The 19,236-nt window shown below is 33.0% G+C and overlaps 1 protein-coding gene across 1 annotated transcript; it reads left to right on the forward strand.

Annotated features, from left to right (window-relative positions):
• Positions 1-763: 763 nt before the first annotated feature.
• On the forward strand, positions 764-14,252 carry LOC125823180 (ATP-dependent 6-phosphofructokinase 4, chloroplastic). The gene is made up of 14 exons (XM_049502600.1): positions 764-1,128; positions 1,699-1,745; positions 1,860-1,899; positions 1,989-2,051; positions 2,126-2,263; positions 3,817-3,975; positions 4,099-4,152; positions 4,252-4,320; positions 5,527-5,656; positions 5,772-5,812; positions 9,377-9,601; positions 10,251-10,299; positions 13,160-13,314; positions 13,925-14,252. The coding sequence occupies exons 1-14, from the start codon at positions 844-846 to the stop codon at positions 14,087-14,089; spliced, it is 1,620 nt and encodes a 539-aa protein (XP_049358557.1). The 5' UTR covers positions 764-843; the 3' UTR covers positions 14,090-14,252.
• Positions 14,253-19,236: the final 4,984 nt, after the last annotated feature.

The following is a 19,236-nucleotide window of genomic DNA, read 5'->3' on the forward strand; positions in this document are numbered from 1 at the left end:
TTTCACAAAGTGGAGTCTGGTAAAAAGTATATATGAGCTTTATTACTATTTCTTCGAGATAAAAATGTTGTTTTTAATCCACCGACTCAAGTAAATCAAAGAAACTATTAAAAATGATAGTGGAGAGAAACATGACAACTAGTAACAAAGTAGTGCAGAACATATTTGCAAGAAATTGTAACAATAACAACAACGTGCGATTACTTAAACAAAATAAATTACAAAAAGTATTAGATATCAAAAATTCAAAGACTACATGAATAGGCTAATACTACAACCGATACAATGTTTTGTACGGCTCCCAAGCCAAATACATAAATAAACTAGTAATAAGACAATTCTCAATTACCTAATACCCTTCTACCAACACTAACAATTATAATAACATAACTTGTGCAAAAAAATGTTCTCACTCTGTTTATTTTTACCTATTCAATGTTTTATTTATCACTTTTGATATATAAAAATAGAATTATTTCTCTCTATTTTATTTTGAATATTAGTCATTCACTTAATTATATATTATTAATTAGTATAAAATATTATAATAAATACTTATATTAATATTATTTTGGCATGCAAAATCAAAGCGGTAGAAAGGAGGGTGTGCATTTTTTTACACAAGGTTATGCCATTATTTGTTTTTATTTTTTTTGGATAAAGTTATGCCATTATTGTTATTAACGTTGAGAAATAAAAATGGCAAGTCAAATAAATGTAATATGGAGTTTTTACACTTTGCTCTGATCAAGTCAACCTCATCACGCCAGTTCCCACATTTCACTGCACTGTTGGTTGCTTCAATTCCCTCTCTCTTCCTCATTCACCTTCCACAGAGCAGCTATGGAGCTCTCGTTATCCAACTCTTCTTCACTTCGTTTTCCTCAAAATGATTTCCTTTCTCTCCATAATTACTCAAGACCTGGATCCTTTCATACATTTTCCAACAAAAAATTGGCATCAAAATCAATTTCTCTATGGAGACCGTTGATTTGGCGCCAACCTCGTTTACTTCGACTCAAAGCTCAAACCTCTACCGAAAGCAATGCTAGTGGTGATAAACATGGCGATGACGATTTTATTGTAGAGGATGTTCCGCACTTGACCGATTTTCTTCCCGATTTACCGGTAATTTACGAAATCCTGTAAAAATATAATTTGTACTACTTTGAAATTGCTTGTTGTTTCTACCTACTCGAAACTCCTGTTTCCCGATCTACGGAGTTGTATTTGGATGGATTGTTTCTGTAAGATCCTTCAATTTGATTTTTTTCTTTCAAGCGTGTCATTTTGAATCCGTAGTATTAAATTAATGTTTCCCCTGAAAATCTAATGCTGCTAATGGTGTTTCTGGCTTAATGCCAGATGTTAAAAGAAGGATAATACTTGTGATGGTATACGATTATTTTCAGTTGTGATGTTTTTGGGATATAAGGTAGTATGATATATCCATCTGCCTATCTCAACTATCTAGTGATGTGCATGTCACTACGTAAAATTATCCGTCTTTCTTTTCATGGTTTAATTGTTGCCAGCTCTTCTAGTGTCTACCTGAATTTTTGAGAACTATTATGCTTGTAGAGGTTATTTGAAAATTGTAAGAAGTGGTAACATAGTAGTTGGGTATTTGGCTGAGTTACCAAAGAAGTAGTATTACAAAGTTTCTTGGTTATTGCTAATCCGGCATTTTTATTGCAGTCATATACTAATCCATTGAAAAAGAGCCAAGCTTATGCTATTGTCAAGTAAGTAAGAGTGCTTTATTTTTGTGAAACTTAAAAAATCTACAGTGTTCTGTCTGTGCCTTATCTTGTGAGAGTATTGCTGCTTAAAGTTCCAGATGGTTTATCTTGACACAGGAAAACTTTTGTTAGTCCAGAAGATATGGTGGCAAAGGAAGTATGTGGCCCTTTTATCTGTTCAGCTGTTCCCTTTATGCCTATTATGCCTTCTTTAGTTTAATTGCTAGTATGCATGTTTGGTTTTAGATCATCGTTCAGAAGGACAGCCCCAGGGGAATACATTTTCGGCGTGCAGGACCTCGAGAAAAGGTCTCACTTTGAATGCTAACCTATAATACTGGTGTTTTAAAAATATTTCATTCTAAAGATACTTTTGGTTTTAGGTTTTCTTTACACCGGAAGAAGTCCGTGCTTGTATTGTGACATGTGGTGGTTTATGCCCAGGAATCAATACAGTGATTCGTGAAATTGTATGTGGCTTAAAGAATATGTATGGAGTTGATGATGTACTTGGCATTCAGGTCAGTATAATGGGAACACAATTCTTGTGTTTTCATTCAATGTATAAATTCGGTCATTCATTTCCAAGAAAAAAGAAAAAAAAACAAAGATAAAGATTGCATAATATTATTGTTCTCTTTGAAACTCTTCATTGAATAAAATTGATTCTTTTCTGGTTTCTAGTGGTTAGGGAACACCGAACTGATATTGGCTGCTGGCTGTCAGTTTTACACGAATAGTACCAAAGTTTAGTAAATGTTTGTGAATCAAGTACCACTTTTTTTTTTTGTGGGGCGGGGGGGGGGGGGGTTAAACTTTGCCTCCATTGATCAATGAAGTACCACTCTTTTACCAAACATACGCCTATCCAATTACAATTTACTTTGGGCAGATTATGTGCTAATCAATGAAGGATTTTTGTCTTTGCAATACATCCAATACGCAGTACAAATGCAAAAATGACCGGATTTTCAAATAACCCAAAGAAGATATGAGGTGCTTGGAAATGGTTGAAGTGTCGAATAGGATGATCACTATGACTCTAACCCTCAGTAAGTATACCAAATAGAAATGACTAACTCAATGTTACTAGAGTTGCTTCACAAATAATGTATGTTACCAGATAGTCATTATGTTTGGAGCCTGACGGTGAGTGTTGGGGAATAATAGAGCTTCTGTTAAGTCATTCTATGAAAATCATTTGAGTAGGGAGGAGGTTGCATTTTCATATAGCTCAATTTAGATCCCAAAGGTGCCGAAAAAAGGTGTGTTTCTTCATGTGGTTAGGAACTAGAGAGGTGATTCTGACAACAGAGAATATCAGGAAGTGGCTGGTCATTTGTGTTAGTTGGTGCTTCAAGTGCATGGAGGCGGGTAAACTGTCGATCATCTCCTTCTACATTGTCGTTTTTCCTTGAGGTTATGGTGGAATATACTTAATTTGTTTGGTATATCATGCAAGGCCAAGCACTGTTAAGGAGTTAGTGTTGTGTTGGAATTGTGGGAGGAGGAGGACAAGGCACATGGCTGAAATGTTGTGCCACAAGCACTTTTGTGGGTTATTTGCAGAGAAAGAAATAAGAGTGCTTTTGTGGGGGTAGGGGTATAGATGGATTTTGTTAAGTTGAAGAGTACTCTTCTATCCCTTGTTTTCTCTTGATGCATCCATGAAGTTCCTTGTTGTATAGAAGATTGGGTGTCTTTTGTAAATAAAAAAAATCATGTATTATGTAGGTTCTCTAATTTTTGGTATGAATGCATTTTGGCCCAAACATTAGTGAGATTTATTTACTTTATCAAAAAATTAAGGAGTCTGTTTGATTTTCGTTTGCTGGTCCAATTTCTTGCTCTTTTCTTGTGGTTTGGTGATGATGACGAAATACTAAATTTTCATTTGGTATTCTGAAATCTTAGAAAAATTATGAAGTTTTGATGTGAGCTTTGTTAATCTTATTTATTTGTCTGTTTCTGTTGGAGCAGTCTATCAGAGATCCTACCGTCAATATCTTGTATTTCTACATGTTTGTCGTAGTTTCTGCGCCTAGAGGCTTTAATACTATTTCTATATTTCCAGGGAGGTTACAGTGGGTTTTACTCAAAAAATACCCTGAACTTGACAACAAAAGTCGTTAATGATATTCATAAACGTGGTGGAACCTTTCTTCAAACATCTAGAGGAGGTCATGATACTAAAAAGATTGTTGACAACATTCAAGACCGTGGAATAAATCAGGTATTGTTACTTGTCCTCCAAAAAGAAAAAAGACTGGTGTATTGTACCCATCTGTGATGTCAAGCCTGGAAGTTTAGTACAACCTGACAGTGTTTAGTTGCTTTCTTCATTTTTGAGTTCTAGGTATACATAATTGGAGGGGATGGAACTCAAAAAGGGGCTGCTGCAATCTACAAGGTGTTTGTACTATGCTATTTTCTCTTCCTCAATTAGTTTCTAACTATTGAAACTATTATTCTTAAATAACTCTAAGATTGCATCTATATGTTTGCCAAGGAAGTTGAAAAACGTGGTATTAAGGTAGCTGTTGCTGGGATTCCCAAGACAATTGATAATGATATCGCGGTAAGTAATGCCAACTAAAGTGTGATGTTTATCTTGTACTATTTCTGTTTGCTGATGAACACTTAAGTTGTGCTGCTTGTTGCCTCAGGGTGATCTGTTTTGTCTTATAAGTTTAAGTCATGATTTATGCCATACATTGAGGAAACAGGGAAAAACGTAAGGAAACAAAAGTTCTGCTCAAATACTTATACCATATGTGAACTGGAGCTTAGTTTCTGTTCAACATGGAATGACTTAGTCATTCAGAATATAGATTGATACATCTACAATTCTTTTGTATTTCCCTGTTTGTTTTACCTGTTTGTTTGTCCAAGAGCCAATCAAATCAAAGAAGATTTGTTGGGTAATAAATAGTAGAAGCAAGTTGATATATCTCAAGAGAATTTCCAGTAAAATTTGTTGACATGCTTCTAAAATATTCCTTTATAATGAGTGCAAGTTTCTAAAATTCTCTCACATGGAAGTTTATATATTTGACCTAGAAGCATAAATAGGACACAACAACTACATTGATACTCATGTTTTAAACAATTTCCTGTACAATGTTTGGAAACATAAAAAGGGCATGAAAAGAGACGTACACATGATTTTTGTCAGCTGCCTTGCACATGATTTTTGCCAGCTACCTGTGCTAGATTTCTCCTTCGTTTAATATGAGAACTAGAAAACCTCCAAAGTCTTGTATGATGTGCTAAAAATTTCCGCTCTCTCTTTTCCTGATGTGGATGGTTTGGTGAATTAGCAGATGTGCATTCCGTGGAAAAAATTCAAAGAAATGTAACTGTTTAAGAGATTGTGTGAATGAAACATTTGAAATAAGAACTTACTAAGCACGGCTAATTCACATTTTCTCTTACCCCACTGCACAAGCTAATTTCAGACTTCCATGGAGTATTACTTTTATGTTGCCGAGATCATGTTTGGAGGGATCTATCTGAAAGCTCCCTGAAGCGTTTCCTAGTAATTTTCCTCTTCAAATAGATGGTAGTCTCAGGGCCTGCATGAGAGATAGTTACTTTATGTGCTTTCACTTTATGCATTTTTTAATTTATCCTAGCTGGGGATTTTTAAAACGCTTTAACACATGAAAGAACCTAGATGACACTCTTAAACATATCAAATCATTGGACTTTCCACATTGAAAAACTTCTCGTATGCATTTCAGCAGGGTTGTGTCCAATTTTTTATTCTTACAATGTCATGTAGGTGATAGACAAATCTTTTGGCTTTGATACTGCTGTGGAAGAAGCTCAGAGGGCCATTAATGCTGCCCATGTAGAGGCAGAAAGCGTGCAGAATGGAGTTGGTATAGTAAAGCTTATGGGAAGATACAGTGGTAAGTAGCTTGATTGATGTAATAGGCGATGTTCCTTGTCTCATTTCTTGTCATCTTGAATTCTTATGTATCTATGAAACATCTCTGTTAAACATTTCCTCTTTTGGTTCTGCAGGATTCATTGCAATGCTTGCAACTTTAGGTAACCGTGATGTGGTAAGACCTTGGCAATGGAGTTTTAATATTTTTATATTTCAAATTCAATAGGTATATGATATCTGATATCGCGTGTCTACAGAAGACTAAGTGATCTGGGGAAACGCCAGAAAGATTGAGATTGACGGCATAGGTTACAAATTGGGGTATTGCGGATTAGATAATTTAGATGGAGTTGATCATTGCACAACCAGGACTTAAATAATAAAGTTTTAGAAGTAAAGAGATATTAGGGGTTTCCTCTAGGGTGAGGAAATGAAACAATCAACATACTAGTGTCTCTTGAGAGGAATTCTCTTTCTCAAGATTTTGTGGGTTAAAAGATCAAATAGCACATCCAATTTACTCTAACGACAGTCCAGGTAGATGAAGTACAAAAAAAGTTGGGTTCAACTGCCTTTATTTTACTTTCAAGAGTAAAGGGTCTCGAATCTCACAACTTGTAACTCCACCTACTTTTCTCATGCCAGAGTGATCAATTGTTGCTTGAGAGTGATTAGCGGATATCAAATGAATCACAACATGCAACTGTGAGAGGTATAAACACAAGAAAAATACTATTAAGATTATCCTGAACTGTATACTGAGACCTATTTATACTCTATTCTACACAACACATAATACACCATTTCCAATGTAGGACACTAAGTCTACTACATACAGTAACTATCTTACGCTCCCCCTGAAGATCGTGTGTCATATGTAAAGAGCTTGTTACAGATGTAACTAAAACGAGGACTGGTGGGACTTGAGGAAAATATGCGGAAGCTGGTCATTTGGCTTCACAAATGTTATAACAATATTTCCCGAGAGTATCTTTTTTATAATAAAGTGACAGTCAATCTCAACGTGCTTAGTCCTTTCACGAAATGCTGAATTTGAATCAATATGAAGGGCCACTTGATTATAATACATAAGTTCCACTTCCATCTGAATGATCTCTCCAAACTTTAATTCTCTGAGCAACTATTTGGTTCAAATTAGCTATCAAGTTGCTACAACCATTTCTCAATATTCTGCTTCTACATTAAATCGAGCAACTACATTTTTTTAGCACCAAATTACATCCCAAAACACAATATCCTAACATAGAATGTCTATCAGAAGGTTATCACGTCTAATCAATGTCTGTATACCCAACAATCTATTGTGACCTTGATCCTCGCAAAGTAGTTCTTTGTTTGGAGCTAACTTTATATATCATAAAATGCTGACAATCGCATCCCAATGACTATCACAAGGAAAATCCATAAACTGACTTACAACACTCATAGGAAAAGATATGTTGGCTCTAGTCATTGTGAGGTAATTCAACTTAGATACCAACTGCCTATATCTTTCAGGATCACTATGCGGCTTCCCTGTCCTAGCAAGAGTTTAGCATTCGGATCCATTTGTGTCAATGTGTCTACATTCCGTTGTTCTTGTCTCTTCAAGAATGTCTAAGGCATACTTTTATTGTGAAATAACAATGCCTGAACTGGACTGAGGCGATCTCATTACCTAGAAAAATCTTCAGTTTGTTGAGATCTGTAGTCCAGAAAGTTATGTTGCTTCAAATTAGTAATATCATCCTGATCATTTGTGGTAATAAAAATATCGTCAACATAAACAACCAAATAAATACACAGTTTAGGAGCACAATGCTGCTAAAACACAGTGTGATCTACTTCACTTTGAGTCATGCCAAACACTAATGGTTATGTTGAACTTACCAAATGAGGCTCGAGGAGATTGCTTTAGGCCATAGAGCGACTGACACAATGGACATACAACGCCACTAGACTCTCGTTAAGCAACAAAACTGGGTGGTTGCTCTATATAAACTTCATCCTCAAGATCACCATAGGGAAAAACATTCTTAATGTCCAACTGACAAAGTGACTGATGACAAACAAGAACTATAGATAGAAAGAGGCGGACATATGCTATTTTTTAGATATAGGAGAGAAAGTATCATTGTAATCAAGACCAAATATTTGAGTATATCCTTTGGCAACAAGATGGGCCTTAAGCCAATTGATATGGCCGTTTGCACCAACTATGACTGCATAAATCCGACGACAACCAACAATAGGAAGAGTATTTCGGAATTACAAAATATACTAGGGATAAAAACGTGAAAGGCTTGGTCAAAGTAAAAGTGCTTATAAGCTGCAAAATCATAAGTTGGGATGATCAACTTATGACTTTTGGCTTATTTTAACTTGAAAACACTTAGCTTATGAACACTTTTGATGTTTACCAAATGCTAGATAAGCCAAAAATGTTTATAAGGCAGTTTGGCCAGCTTAAAAACTTAAGTCAAATACTCTCTAAAGCTAAAAATTTAGAGGATATGGATACTTTGGTATGGGAGATCCCAATTAAACACTCATTTCTTTGTCGAATGAAATGATAATGTACTTCTATAATCTATACCATGCATTCTTTCATAAAATTTTGGGTTTGAAGCGATGTGCATTGCAACTTGGTTGTCATAGATCAATTGCATTAGTGCATCTTACTCCACAAATAACTCTTTGTGAACCTACTTCACCCATACAAACTCACATGTAACCAAAACCATTGCTTAGTATTCAGCCTTTGCAGATTGAAGCAATAGCCGTCAACTTAGGGTTGCATTTTCTAAATTTTCGGCTTGTTAAAAAAAAAAGAACTAAAGCATCCCAGGATGAAGTGGATTGAGAACCATGAGGTCATACGTTCAAATTTTAGTGGAGGCGAAACACTAGGTGATTTCTTCCCATTTGTCTAAGCCTTGGTGGATAGAGTTATCCAGTACTTGTGTTGGTGAAGATAACATGTATCTCATGGAATTAGTCGAGGTGCACACAAGTTGGTGTGGACACTACAGTAATTGAAATAAAATGATAAAGAACTAAAAAGAAAAAAAAATTAAGAGAAGGACTTGATACCCTCGTCCTGATACTATGTAAAGAAAGAAGAGATACGAGATTAAATTTATTGTTTGGTTATTTCCTGAAGCATGTTGGAATTTAAATAGCGTTTAAAAGTAATCCAAGAAATAGAAAAAGATAGTAATTCCTATGCCTAATTACACAATTGCAGGGATTCTAAACCTTTGCAACATTCACAAGGTACGATTCTAGCCATATTTACAATTTCCTAATATTTGACATTCTTAACATCATGATAATCAAAATAGAATAGAGAAGTCATTCCTGCGACTTTCTTGCAAAACCAATTTGTCTATTTCTATTGGAGGAAGGGGGGAGCTTGCTCAAATGCTACTGCAACACAAGGGCAAAGATAGGATGTACTTTGGTTGAATAAGAAATTATATAATATATGTAGAGTCTTGAACCAGCATCAATATTATGGATCATATAATAAACATCTGTATCATGTCCAATGATATCTGTCTTTTTTCAGTTTGCACATGTTCATAGTATATGCTATGCAGTTCAAAGTATCTTCGTTAAACTGAAATCTAAGGGTAGCATACTTAAAAAAAATGGAATCTAAGGTGAATCTTTTATGTGATTTTTACTTTACATAGTACTTGATTATATTCATTTAATAATGTCTTAATTGTGCCAGGACTGTTGCTTGATCCCAGAGTCCCCATTTTACTTAGAAGGTCCAGGTGGGCTCTATGAATATGTTGAACAGCAGCTCAAAGAAAATAGGCATGTGTTAATTGTATTAGCAGAAGGTGCTGGGCAGGAATATGTTGCTCAAAGTATGCAAGCATTTCAAGAGAAAGATGCATCTGGAAATAGGCTACTCCTAGATGTCGGTCTTTGGTTAACACAACATATTAAGGTATAATCCGAGTGTCTTCCTCCATATCGCCGTTGGAGAGTTCCGCTGATAACTTGAATCTTGGTGTTTTTCTTTATATTATTTTTCTTGGTTTTATTCTTTCTGAACTTGGATCTGTAAGATGGCTCAAGCATTTCATAGCGCTTGGTTTTTAAGATGATCAGCCCAATTGCATGTGCATACGTCACATCCAGCTTAATGTTGAGCTACTTATGCCTTATAAACACTATTAACAGATTCCCTTTTATATAGATTGTTTTGTCAGGATGTACAATTTAAGACCCAAAACAATTTTAGTAGTGTATCTTCTTCCTTGTTCCCACTCTTGGAGTAGAGCTATTGCTCTGATTGGATGTTTTGTGCTGTTTGTTACTCTACTGGAACTGAATCATTTTGAATTTATGAGATCATGTAATCCCAAAGGAAATATGTGGATTGCTAGATGAGTGGTTCAATTGAATTTTTACAACAAACCAGTTAAATATTCAACTGTCCATGCCTAGGAAACTCTTTTTATGGTGAATTGTCTCTTCATCTGATATTACCTTATGTACAGGACCTGTGATTAGATACATGAAACACTTTATCTGGTGTCTTTTCCTTTCTTGATTACTTACTCTTCAAATGCCATTTTTGTTTGATGTTACAGGATCATTTCACAAATGTACGGAAGATGACAATAAATATGAAATACATAGGTACTTCCTGTTTCTTTGGATCTTGTCTCGGGCATATGATGTATGCTGGTTAAGTAATTTACAGTGTTATGCATCCCCTATTTGCTTATTGTCGAAATGTTAGTTCCTCCAATATCCCAAATTTATCACCTTTGTTTGAATTGGATGGATTTCAGAATAGGTTGAAACTATGTAGTACATACAGTAAAGAAAGCAAGGTGAAAACTAGAATTGAAGAAACTCTTTGATGACCTTGAGAAGTTGAGGAATAGGAGTCAATAGGGTGGATCCATGTAGTGATGTAGAAGGGTGGGGGTGCACTAGCACCCAGGCACTTGGCTAAAATCTCTTGTATGTATAGATATTTTCCAAAAAAATCAAATATAAAGAATGGGTGGCACCCGAACTCACATGGAATGCAGATCGTAGCTGCATTGGTTAAGCATGCGGGTTCCACCCGCTTGACCAGAGTTCGAATCTGTCCAAGTAAACATGGGCCTAATTTGCATTTTTTTATGACAAGGGAACCCGCAACCTCTACCCTTCGGGTGCGCACATGGTAAACCCTGCTCCAGTGTAATAATCCGCAAACCACATAAGGAAGGCAATTTATCTTTGCTCCCATCTTTCTTTGCTCAGTCAGCCTCATTGTTTTCTTCATTTATTTAAATAGGATGATTCTTCCCCCCCCTACTTTGCTTTAAAAATCATATTCCTTTAACTTTAAACAGTTTACATCTGCATTGACATTTACAATCCCCCTCTTATGTAATGTGCATTTTTTATAAATCATATGGAATGTCTGTTGAATCTTATTTTTTGCTCTCAATGTTTAGCAATAAATAAACGTTGATTGCTCTCAATGTTTAGCAAGGGTGTGGCCTAGTGTTGAGAATCCTGATGTCTCAGATTCAAAACTCAGCGGAGACAAAAAACACTAGGTGATTATTCCCATCTGTCCTAGCCTCCTGTTGCTGGTGGGAGGTGGCAGGTATCCTGTGGAATTAGTCGAGGTGCCCGAACACCATGCTCATCAAAAATAAATAAAATCGGTCAGCAACATGGCAAAGACTTATTCATGCTAGTTCATTTACTTTTTTCACACTATGATAACTGTTCATTTTATAGGTAGAAAACTATAATATTTATGATTAAAATTTGTTCATTGATGGAAAGGGTGCATTTCCTTTACAGAATGAAGTTGATTTACCTTGTGTTCTTGAAGAATTATGAATAGGTTGCAATTTTCTTGCAACTATGATATAAGTTCATTATCTCTAAATTGAAGGGGTGTAATTGCTTATTTCAAAAGGCTACTTTTCCTTTTTTTATTTTTTTATTTTTTTATTTTTTTATTTTTTTATTTTTTATGGTTCTCTTGATATTATTCTGTCAAATTTGAATCAAGAGAGCTAGGTCGAGTTGGACCTAGCCTATTTTATTTGGTGATCACGTGGTTTATTTGTGAACCAAAATTTGTTTAAACTGAACCGAATTAACCCAAAATGGATTGAACTGACCGAATGTACTCCACTCCCAAAATTCCACCTCAGTCTAGTGGTAGGTTTGCGTAAAATATAGTGGTACTCATAACCTTCAGATGCTGGGTAGGCCCCAACATAACTAAATAGAGTATGATATTATAAATTGAGGACGATACTTTCATTTGACGAAGGTGATTATCATTTTGCTACAGACAGAAAAGGGAGTGAGGCAGTCTTTTTGACAAAGGAAGTCTTCCCTATGGATGTATATTACTCTGCCTGTGAAGTTGTTTGGAAAATTGCAAAACAGGGAGCATAAAGAAAAAGAAAAAATGAGAGACCAAACGATTGTGCTAGTTGTTTAATGATTAATCAGTCTCTTTGGTTACTTTCTTGGCATTGTTCTTCTGTCAGTTTGAGAAGAAAAAAGAGAGCATAGAGGGAAGTAAGATTGTTTGGAAATTTTCAAAAGAAGTTATTTTATAAAACAGCAATATGAAGTTTGAGGAGTTGTCACTGACAAATTCATTTCTAAACTCTCTGTGGTTGATACACAGAATTTCCATCTTCAGCTTGAGGATCAAACAATTACATAAAAAGCAGAAGATGACACTTAATAGTGTTGCCTCTATGTGCAACCTTTGACAAATCTATTAGTTGTGTTACAGTGATAAGATACTTTTGTTGAATGATACGTTTAGGTGTTTGGTCCTTTTCTATGGAAGTTTAGAAAACTGAAGCATGAAAGTGTTTTACTTTCAGACATTCTTTCTCGATAGTATTCTGAGGTTGAATTATCAAAACTAGTAATGAGAGTAGGCTTCACATAAGTTGCTCAAACTTGGGTGCGGATCTAGAGGTTGGATCCTTCATGATCTAATTTTTAAGATTTCCATGTATGGATACGGGTGCGGGGATTCGCCTAAATATAATTATAATATCTAAAAATAGAGTTATAAAACCTAAATTATGAGATATTATGTGGAGAAATTTAGGAGAATCTTGGAAGGAGATTAAAGGCAAATGAGTGACATAGAAATTTCTATATAAAAGGTATTCCATTTTCTTCAATTTCACCTTAGCTTTTGTATTGACTATAGAAATCATTAAAACTGTTCAGACTTTCTCCATCGATTTTGATCGAAGTACCCAAAATCGGTTGACCAAATCGGACACGGATCCCACACCCACACCCACACCCATGTCGTCTCGACACGGGTGTGGCACCAAAAGTGAAGAGTCCGAGCAACTTAGGGTTTCATTAATTTGTTTGTGCAAACAATTTGTTGTTATTGCTTTATGTTTTTTGAATGTCTTAAGCTATATGATTCCCTAAACTCCTATATGTCAGTCAATTATTGTTCATATTATGTTCTGCACTCATTTGTTATCGACAGACCCTACATACATGATTCGAGCAATTCCAAGCAATGCATCAGATAACATCTACTGTACACTTCTTGCACAAAGTGCTGTCCATGGAGCGATGGCTGGATTCACAGGCTTCACAGTTGGACCTGTAAACAGCAGACATGCTTATATTCCAATTAATGTAAGCCTATTTGTGCATTTATTACTTTGTTGAATTGAAGTTAATTGATCGAAGTAGATTGGATAAAAAGAGGATCATTTATGACAGGCACCAACTAATTTAGAATTGATACATATTTTATATAAGTCAAAGTTATTGATGTATGTTGTCTGTGTAAAGTATGCTAGTTAGCAACATATATAAGTTTCTGCTTGAACTGGTCGAGGAAATTTATCAACCTAGCACTTTGCCATCCACTGATTCTTCTCATTGAATAATCTATACTTCTAACTTGGATCATATTACTTTGTCAATCAAAACCAGTGAAGCTTTTTCACCAACTTAATGAGGTATATAACCCTCTGTATGGTATGCGGATGATTATCATCCTTGGTATAGGAGATCTTAGAAATTTAGCTGCAGTTGCTTGTGGAATTAAAGAGGCATTTGAAGGTTGTGTGCAGATCATTTATGATTGAGTTTGCTAGTGGACATTTAAGAGTTGTTATTCCCATATTACTTTTTTTCTTTTCTTTTTTTGAATAATTTTGATGATTTTGTGAATGCTTTTATCCTGGTCAACCGTGTCTCCATGAAGATCTAATGCTTATGCCCTGATGTTTGATTGCAGCGTGTCACTGAGACTACAAACACCGTGAACATGACAGGCAGGATGTGGGCACGACTTCTTGCCTCTACTAATCAACCAAGCTTCGTTAATCATCAGACTGTGAGAGAAAGAGTTGATAAAGAGACTATTGATGCAATTAACAATATGAAGATTAATTCCACATAGATTTCATCATCCTGTAATCTCTCTCCGTAAGCATTTTTAACCAGATATTGATTTCAAGCCTAATTTGTTGGGAGCTGCAGTTTCCCAGTTCTGAAAAGCAAAGTGATTGAATATTTTTATCCATATTAAAATATTTATTGGACAGTTGTCTCCACACATCCAATACCTTTGTCTTTTTTGTTTTAATTTTTTTAAAACTATTTTAGGGTAGGAAAAGATTATTCAATGTAGAGGAGCACTTATGGGAAGATTATAGTCTGCCTTTTGATGTAATCAATGAGGTGTGTCTTATATGAGGTGCTTTTCAGTCATTTATTTTCTATATTTGATTTCATTTCCCCAGTCCTCACTTATGGGATTATACTGGGGTGTGTTGTCTATATTTGAATTCATTCTCTGAAATCTTGATGAACAGAAATTGAGACGTGTTTTTTGTAATTCATCATGTGCCATTGGAAGAGTGATGACAAGTGATATGCCCATTTTAGGTTGGAGTGTTTTTTTTATGGAAAAGCAAAGATAATCTTGAACAAAATGTCTAACCTTTGGTAACATCTGGATGAGACTAAATACAAAACTTGAGGTAATTTGGAGTCAAAATTCAGGGCTATACTCAACCTGGAAAACGTTGTTGCAACAATGATATCACTGTATATCATGCATAGATTTTGGTTGAATACGTACTCATATACATGATAACGTGAAATACACATCTCTACATGAAAGATATATATACATATATTGTTAAAGAATGACAAGTCTCACATTGTTAGTTAATAAGATGTGTGGATTCTTTATAAGACTTGAATAATCTTCCATCTTTTGAGCTAGTTTTTGGGGTCTTGCGTATAACTTTTCATTCAATGACAAACATGACGTACAATGAATATACAATATGTCTTGTGTATGTCAGGTATGTATATACTTGACAAATTATAATAATAATAATAATAAACGTACACGAGGAGAAGAAGTTATGAACGAAAACAAGAAATTCTGATGAAGAAAAAATAGATAGAGGTTTGATTTTTTTTTCAATTGAATTGTTCCAATGTGTAAATATTGTATAAACAATGTTTATGAATATATATACACTTCCTATACATAGTTATATATATATATATATATATATATATATATATATATATATATATTACATAACTATTTTACAATATCAATAAATTACATAGATATATGCCATTATTTTGTTAAAGAAATTTTGGTCACCTGTTCAATTATGTAAGGATGTATAGTATTGGGAAAAAATAGCTTTTGAACATAGTACACCCATAAGGGGTGCTTTCAACAATCAGTATTCAAGTTATAATTGCTATGCGTTTCCGCAAAAGAGGAAAACTATTATGTCTCCTAGTTAAGTTCAATCATAATATTATTTGGTGGTATACGATATGTATATGTATTTTAGAACTCCTTCTAACAACTTAGCATTTTGTTATTATTTCCAATCGGATGATTCATTAATCCAACTAGTAGAGAATTACAATGGATCGATTTTTTTTATTTCCATTGGAGATTAGGAATAGATGGACTTTCTAGCTGAGACATACCTCCCGCTAAAGAACACTATTGACAATGGGGTCCGGGAGGCCCTCAAAAAAAGTGATTGAGCAAGAAAGAAAGAAAGGATCAAAACATCACGGGCCGCACGCAAAAGAAGAGAGAGGATAGCCAAAGTTGTATTGAGGCCGCAGCAGCAAGAAAACAACAAGAGAGCACGTCTTTCCAACGAAGCAGCCTTCAGCAGGAGCTGCACTACAATACATGTTTGATTATTATTTTATCTAAAAATATCTTTAGATAAGCACCGTTTGCTAAAATTTATAAATTTATCGATATTTTATAAACTAAATCACCTAAAGATATCAAATCGTAATTATCCAATAATTAATATAGGCCCATGTAAAGAATTTAGAGACAACTTCGCAACTTGTATTTTCATATACTTGTCTAGAAATTAAACAAGAAAATATAATACACTGTTAGAGTGTTGATCCATCATTGTGGTGTTTAGCTAATCTAACCTTATAAATTGGTTAGATTAGCTAAGCGAGGGTCTTTAAAAAATAATTTTTTTATTTTCAAAATAAGGATAAAGATAAGATCTGCATGTTAGATTATATATATCTAACTTTTTCGGACTTCATTTTTTGAGATTACATTGTTATGTCATTTTTGTTGTTATTGCTTTTTGTAAACGCAAAAATGTTTATAACCCTAAATCAATTAAAAATCACAAGTCGATCATTCCTATTAACTTATTATTTTATAACTTATAAATATTTTTTGTTTGATTATACTTTGTTTGTTTTTATTCCTATTATCGTTAGTTATCTCTAAAATATTGTTCCTAAGTATTATTTTTATAATTATCTCTCTATTATGTTTCAATCATTTATCCGTTTTATGTAAGTATTTTCAAAATTTATACCTTCTAAAAATAGATTTAAGAACATGTCAATCATTTAACTGAAAATAATATTTATCAACACCTTTAGTTTTACCAAACATACTAACTATAATTATTTAAGTTTTAACACTTCTATCAACTACTTTTAATCTACTAAACCAAACAAAGAAAATATAGAAAACGTTGGCCCTTAGATAATTTATTTTATAATATTAGATTAATTAAGATCATTTTAAGTGGAGTAATATATAGAGAATTTTAGCACAAATTTTGTATGCTTTCGATCCTAAGTAAATAGTTTTGTTTGGATAATAGATTTTGAGCATCAGATAATATGATAAAAAATTACTTTTATGTACTTTATGTTTCTTCTTTTCATTATAACTTCCTCTTAATTTGTGCATGGATTATTAGATCAGCTCAATGGTATATATTGTCGTCTTTACCAGAACTCTTTGTGTTGTTAAAGTGTTCCTCTTAAAATATTTTTAATTTTAATTTTGGAAATACTTTTTCGCATAACTCAAGCATATATTATATTGTTAAATTAATTACATAAAATATGTCGATCTCCTTTAATTATATAGATTAACTTTAATTGGAAAAGCCATGAGGTTTCACGATTATTTTAGGTTAATGTGTATAATTAAAGAACGTGACACGTTTGAAGTGATTAACTTATTTATGTAAACAAGCAAAAAAACTTTTTCAACATTAGAGCTGAAAGTGTCTATGAACACTTTATCATGTGTTCAAGCACACGATCGAAACATGTTGTAGTTCGAATAGCTAAATAAAAGTTACTGATATAAATTTAAGAAGTTATTGGGATTGAGTCTTTTTAAAATGAACATGAGAAATAAAGTAAAGTAGAAGGGCGTAAATAATTTTTTTTCAATTTCATAAGGGGTACAAAATTCATTATAAGATAAGTAAAAGTGATCGGAGAGAGTAATGAGTAAGAAGAATGTTGTCTTGCTACCCAAATTCTATCCATCTTCAACTTTTCCACATTCTTATTCTAATGTCGTCCTCTATTACGTAACATACATGCGTTTTTGTCAATGTTTTTTTTTTTTTTTCAAATACTTGTAGATCATTGAAGTATGTTTAAGAAATTTTTATATAGTATATAGTATATTTTATTTTCAAAATTATAATTTTATATTTTAGGAAAGCTTATTTTTAAATATATTTTTTGAATGATTTGATAATATAAAAAAATTATTTGCACAATAATATATCGGATTTGAACTCATAAATATAATATTGCAATAGTAGTTCGACTAGTGTCTAGTAGTTAGCATTTGTAAGTATAAGGTATTAATGTTTAGTAAAGAGAAATATTCCCTTATCCTATTATTCTTAAATCAAAATGTTATTTGGAGGTTCTAATTGAACATATGATAAAATATTTTCTAACAGTTTCAATTCAAATTTTAAAAAAATACTGTCATATCTCCACATTTATTATATAGATAAATTAATTATATAAAATATTTTTTATTTTTATTTTATAGATTAATATCAAATTAAAAATGACATGAGGTTTTACCGACCATCAAGGCTAATATATACAGCTATAGTAGGTGATATACCTTAAGGGGTCGTTTGGTTTGAATATGAGTTATGATGGGATAAGTTATGTTGAGATAAGTTATGTTGGGATTAGTTATGATGGGATAAGTTGTCCTGGGATTATTTCTTATTGAGTGTTTGGTTTGTTATATTCAAAATAATATATATTGATAAATTTTAAGAACAAGTTGTTTGTTTACAAAATTACCCTTCACTTTATTTAAACTTTTTAAATTTTTCTTTGTGAGCTTTAGTTATTCATTTTTTAAAATAAAACTTTTATTTTTTTTAACTTAAATATTTTTGTTTATGTATTCCCATGATAAGTACCATGTGTATTTAAAAATATAACTTTTTTCTTATTTAGCTTAAAAATAGAACTTTCCTCTTAAGTTTATTAAAGAGAAGAAAATTTATGAGAAATCAAAATAAAATAAACATAAGAATTAGTCAAATAAATTCATAAATAAAAATTATATTTATATAGTATAATTTTTTAATAGAAAAATATGTATAATTATCATAAAAATAAGGAGTAGTAAATATTATTATACATGGTATTAAAAAAAATGTAAATATACATAAATGTAAAAAATGATATATAAAAAGGATTTAAAGGGACATATTTGTCATTTACCTATTCTATCTCGGGATAAGTTATCCCGGGATTACTATACCACCCATGGGGAGGGATAACTTATCCCGGTACTAATTATTAATCCCGGGATAAGTTATCCCGGACTTGCCAACCAAACAACATAATTTTTTTTTTATCCCATCACTATTTCCTTATCCCATCATTATTATTTCTAATCCCTCACACCAAACGAGCCCTAAGTGACTAATTTATTTATTTAAAATTTAAATCAAAAGTATTTAAAAATACTTTATCAGACATTCAAGTGTTTAATCAGAATACGTCATAGTGATAAGTTTAAGTAATTAGTCTTTTTAGAATGAAGATAAGAGAAGAAGTGAAAATATATATTAAAATACCGAAAAGAACACAAATCAACTATGTTTATTTATGAACTTAAAAAAAACCGACAAATTGATTTGAGTTTTATTTTTTTATTCCTTTCGTTCATTTTTATTTTTCAATATCAAGAAAAGACAATAATTTTTTTTTTCATTTTTACCT

This window comes from Solanum verrucosum, unplaced genomic scaffold (genome assembly GCF_900185275.1).
Source record: "Solanum verrucosum unplaced genomic scaffold, falcon-dt-bn FXZP01000199.1, whole genome shotgun sequence".
In the NCBI taxonomy this organism is placed as follows: domain Eukaryota; kingdom Viridiplantae; phylum Streptophyta; class Magnoliopsida; order Solanales; family Solanaceae; genus Solanum; species Solanum verrucosum.

Excerpts from the sequence above, each read along its gene's own strand:
- LOC125823180 (XM_049502600.1), top strand. The coding sequence starts at position 844 with ATGGAGCTCTCGTTATCCAACTCTTCTTCACTTCGTTTTCCTCAAAAT. Across the intron at positions 4,153-4,251 it reads GGGCTGCTGCAATCTACAAG|GAAGTTGAAAAACGTGGTAT; the intron begins GTGTTTGTACTA and ends ATGTTTGCCAAG. Across the intron at positions 5,657-5,771 it reads GCTTATGGGAAGATACAGTG|GATTCATTGCAATGCTTGCA; the intron begins GTAAGTAGCTTG and ends TTGGTTCTGCAG.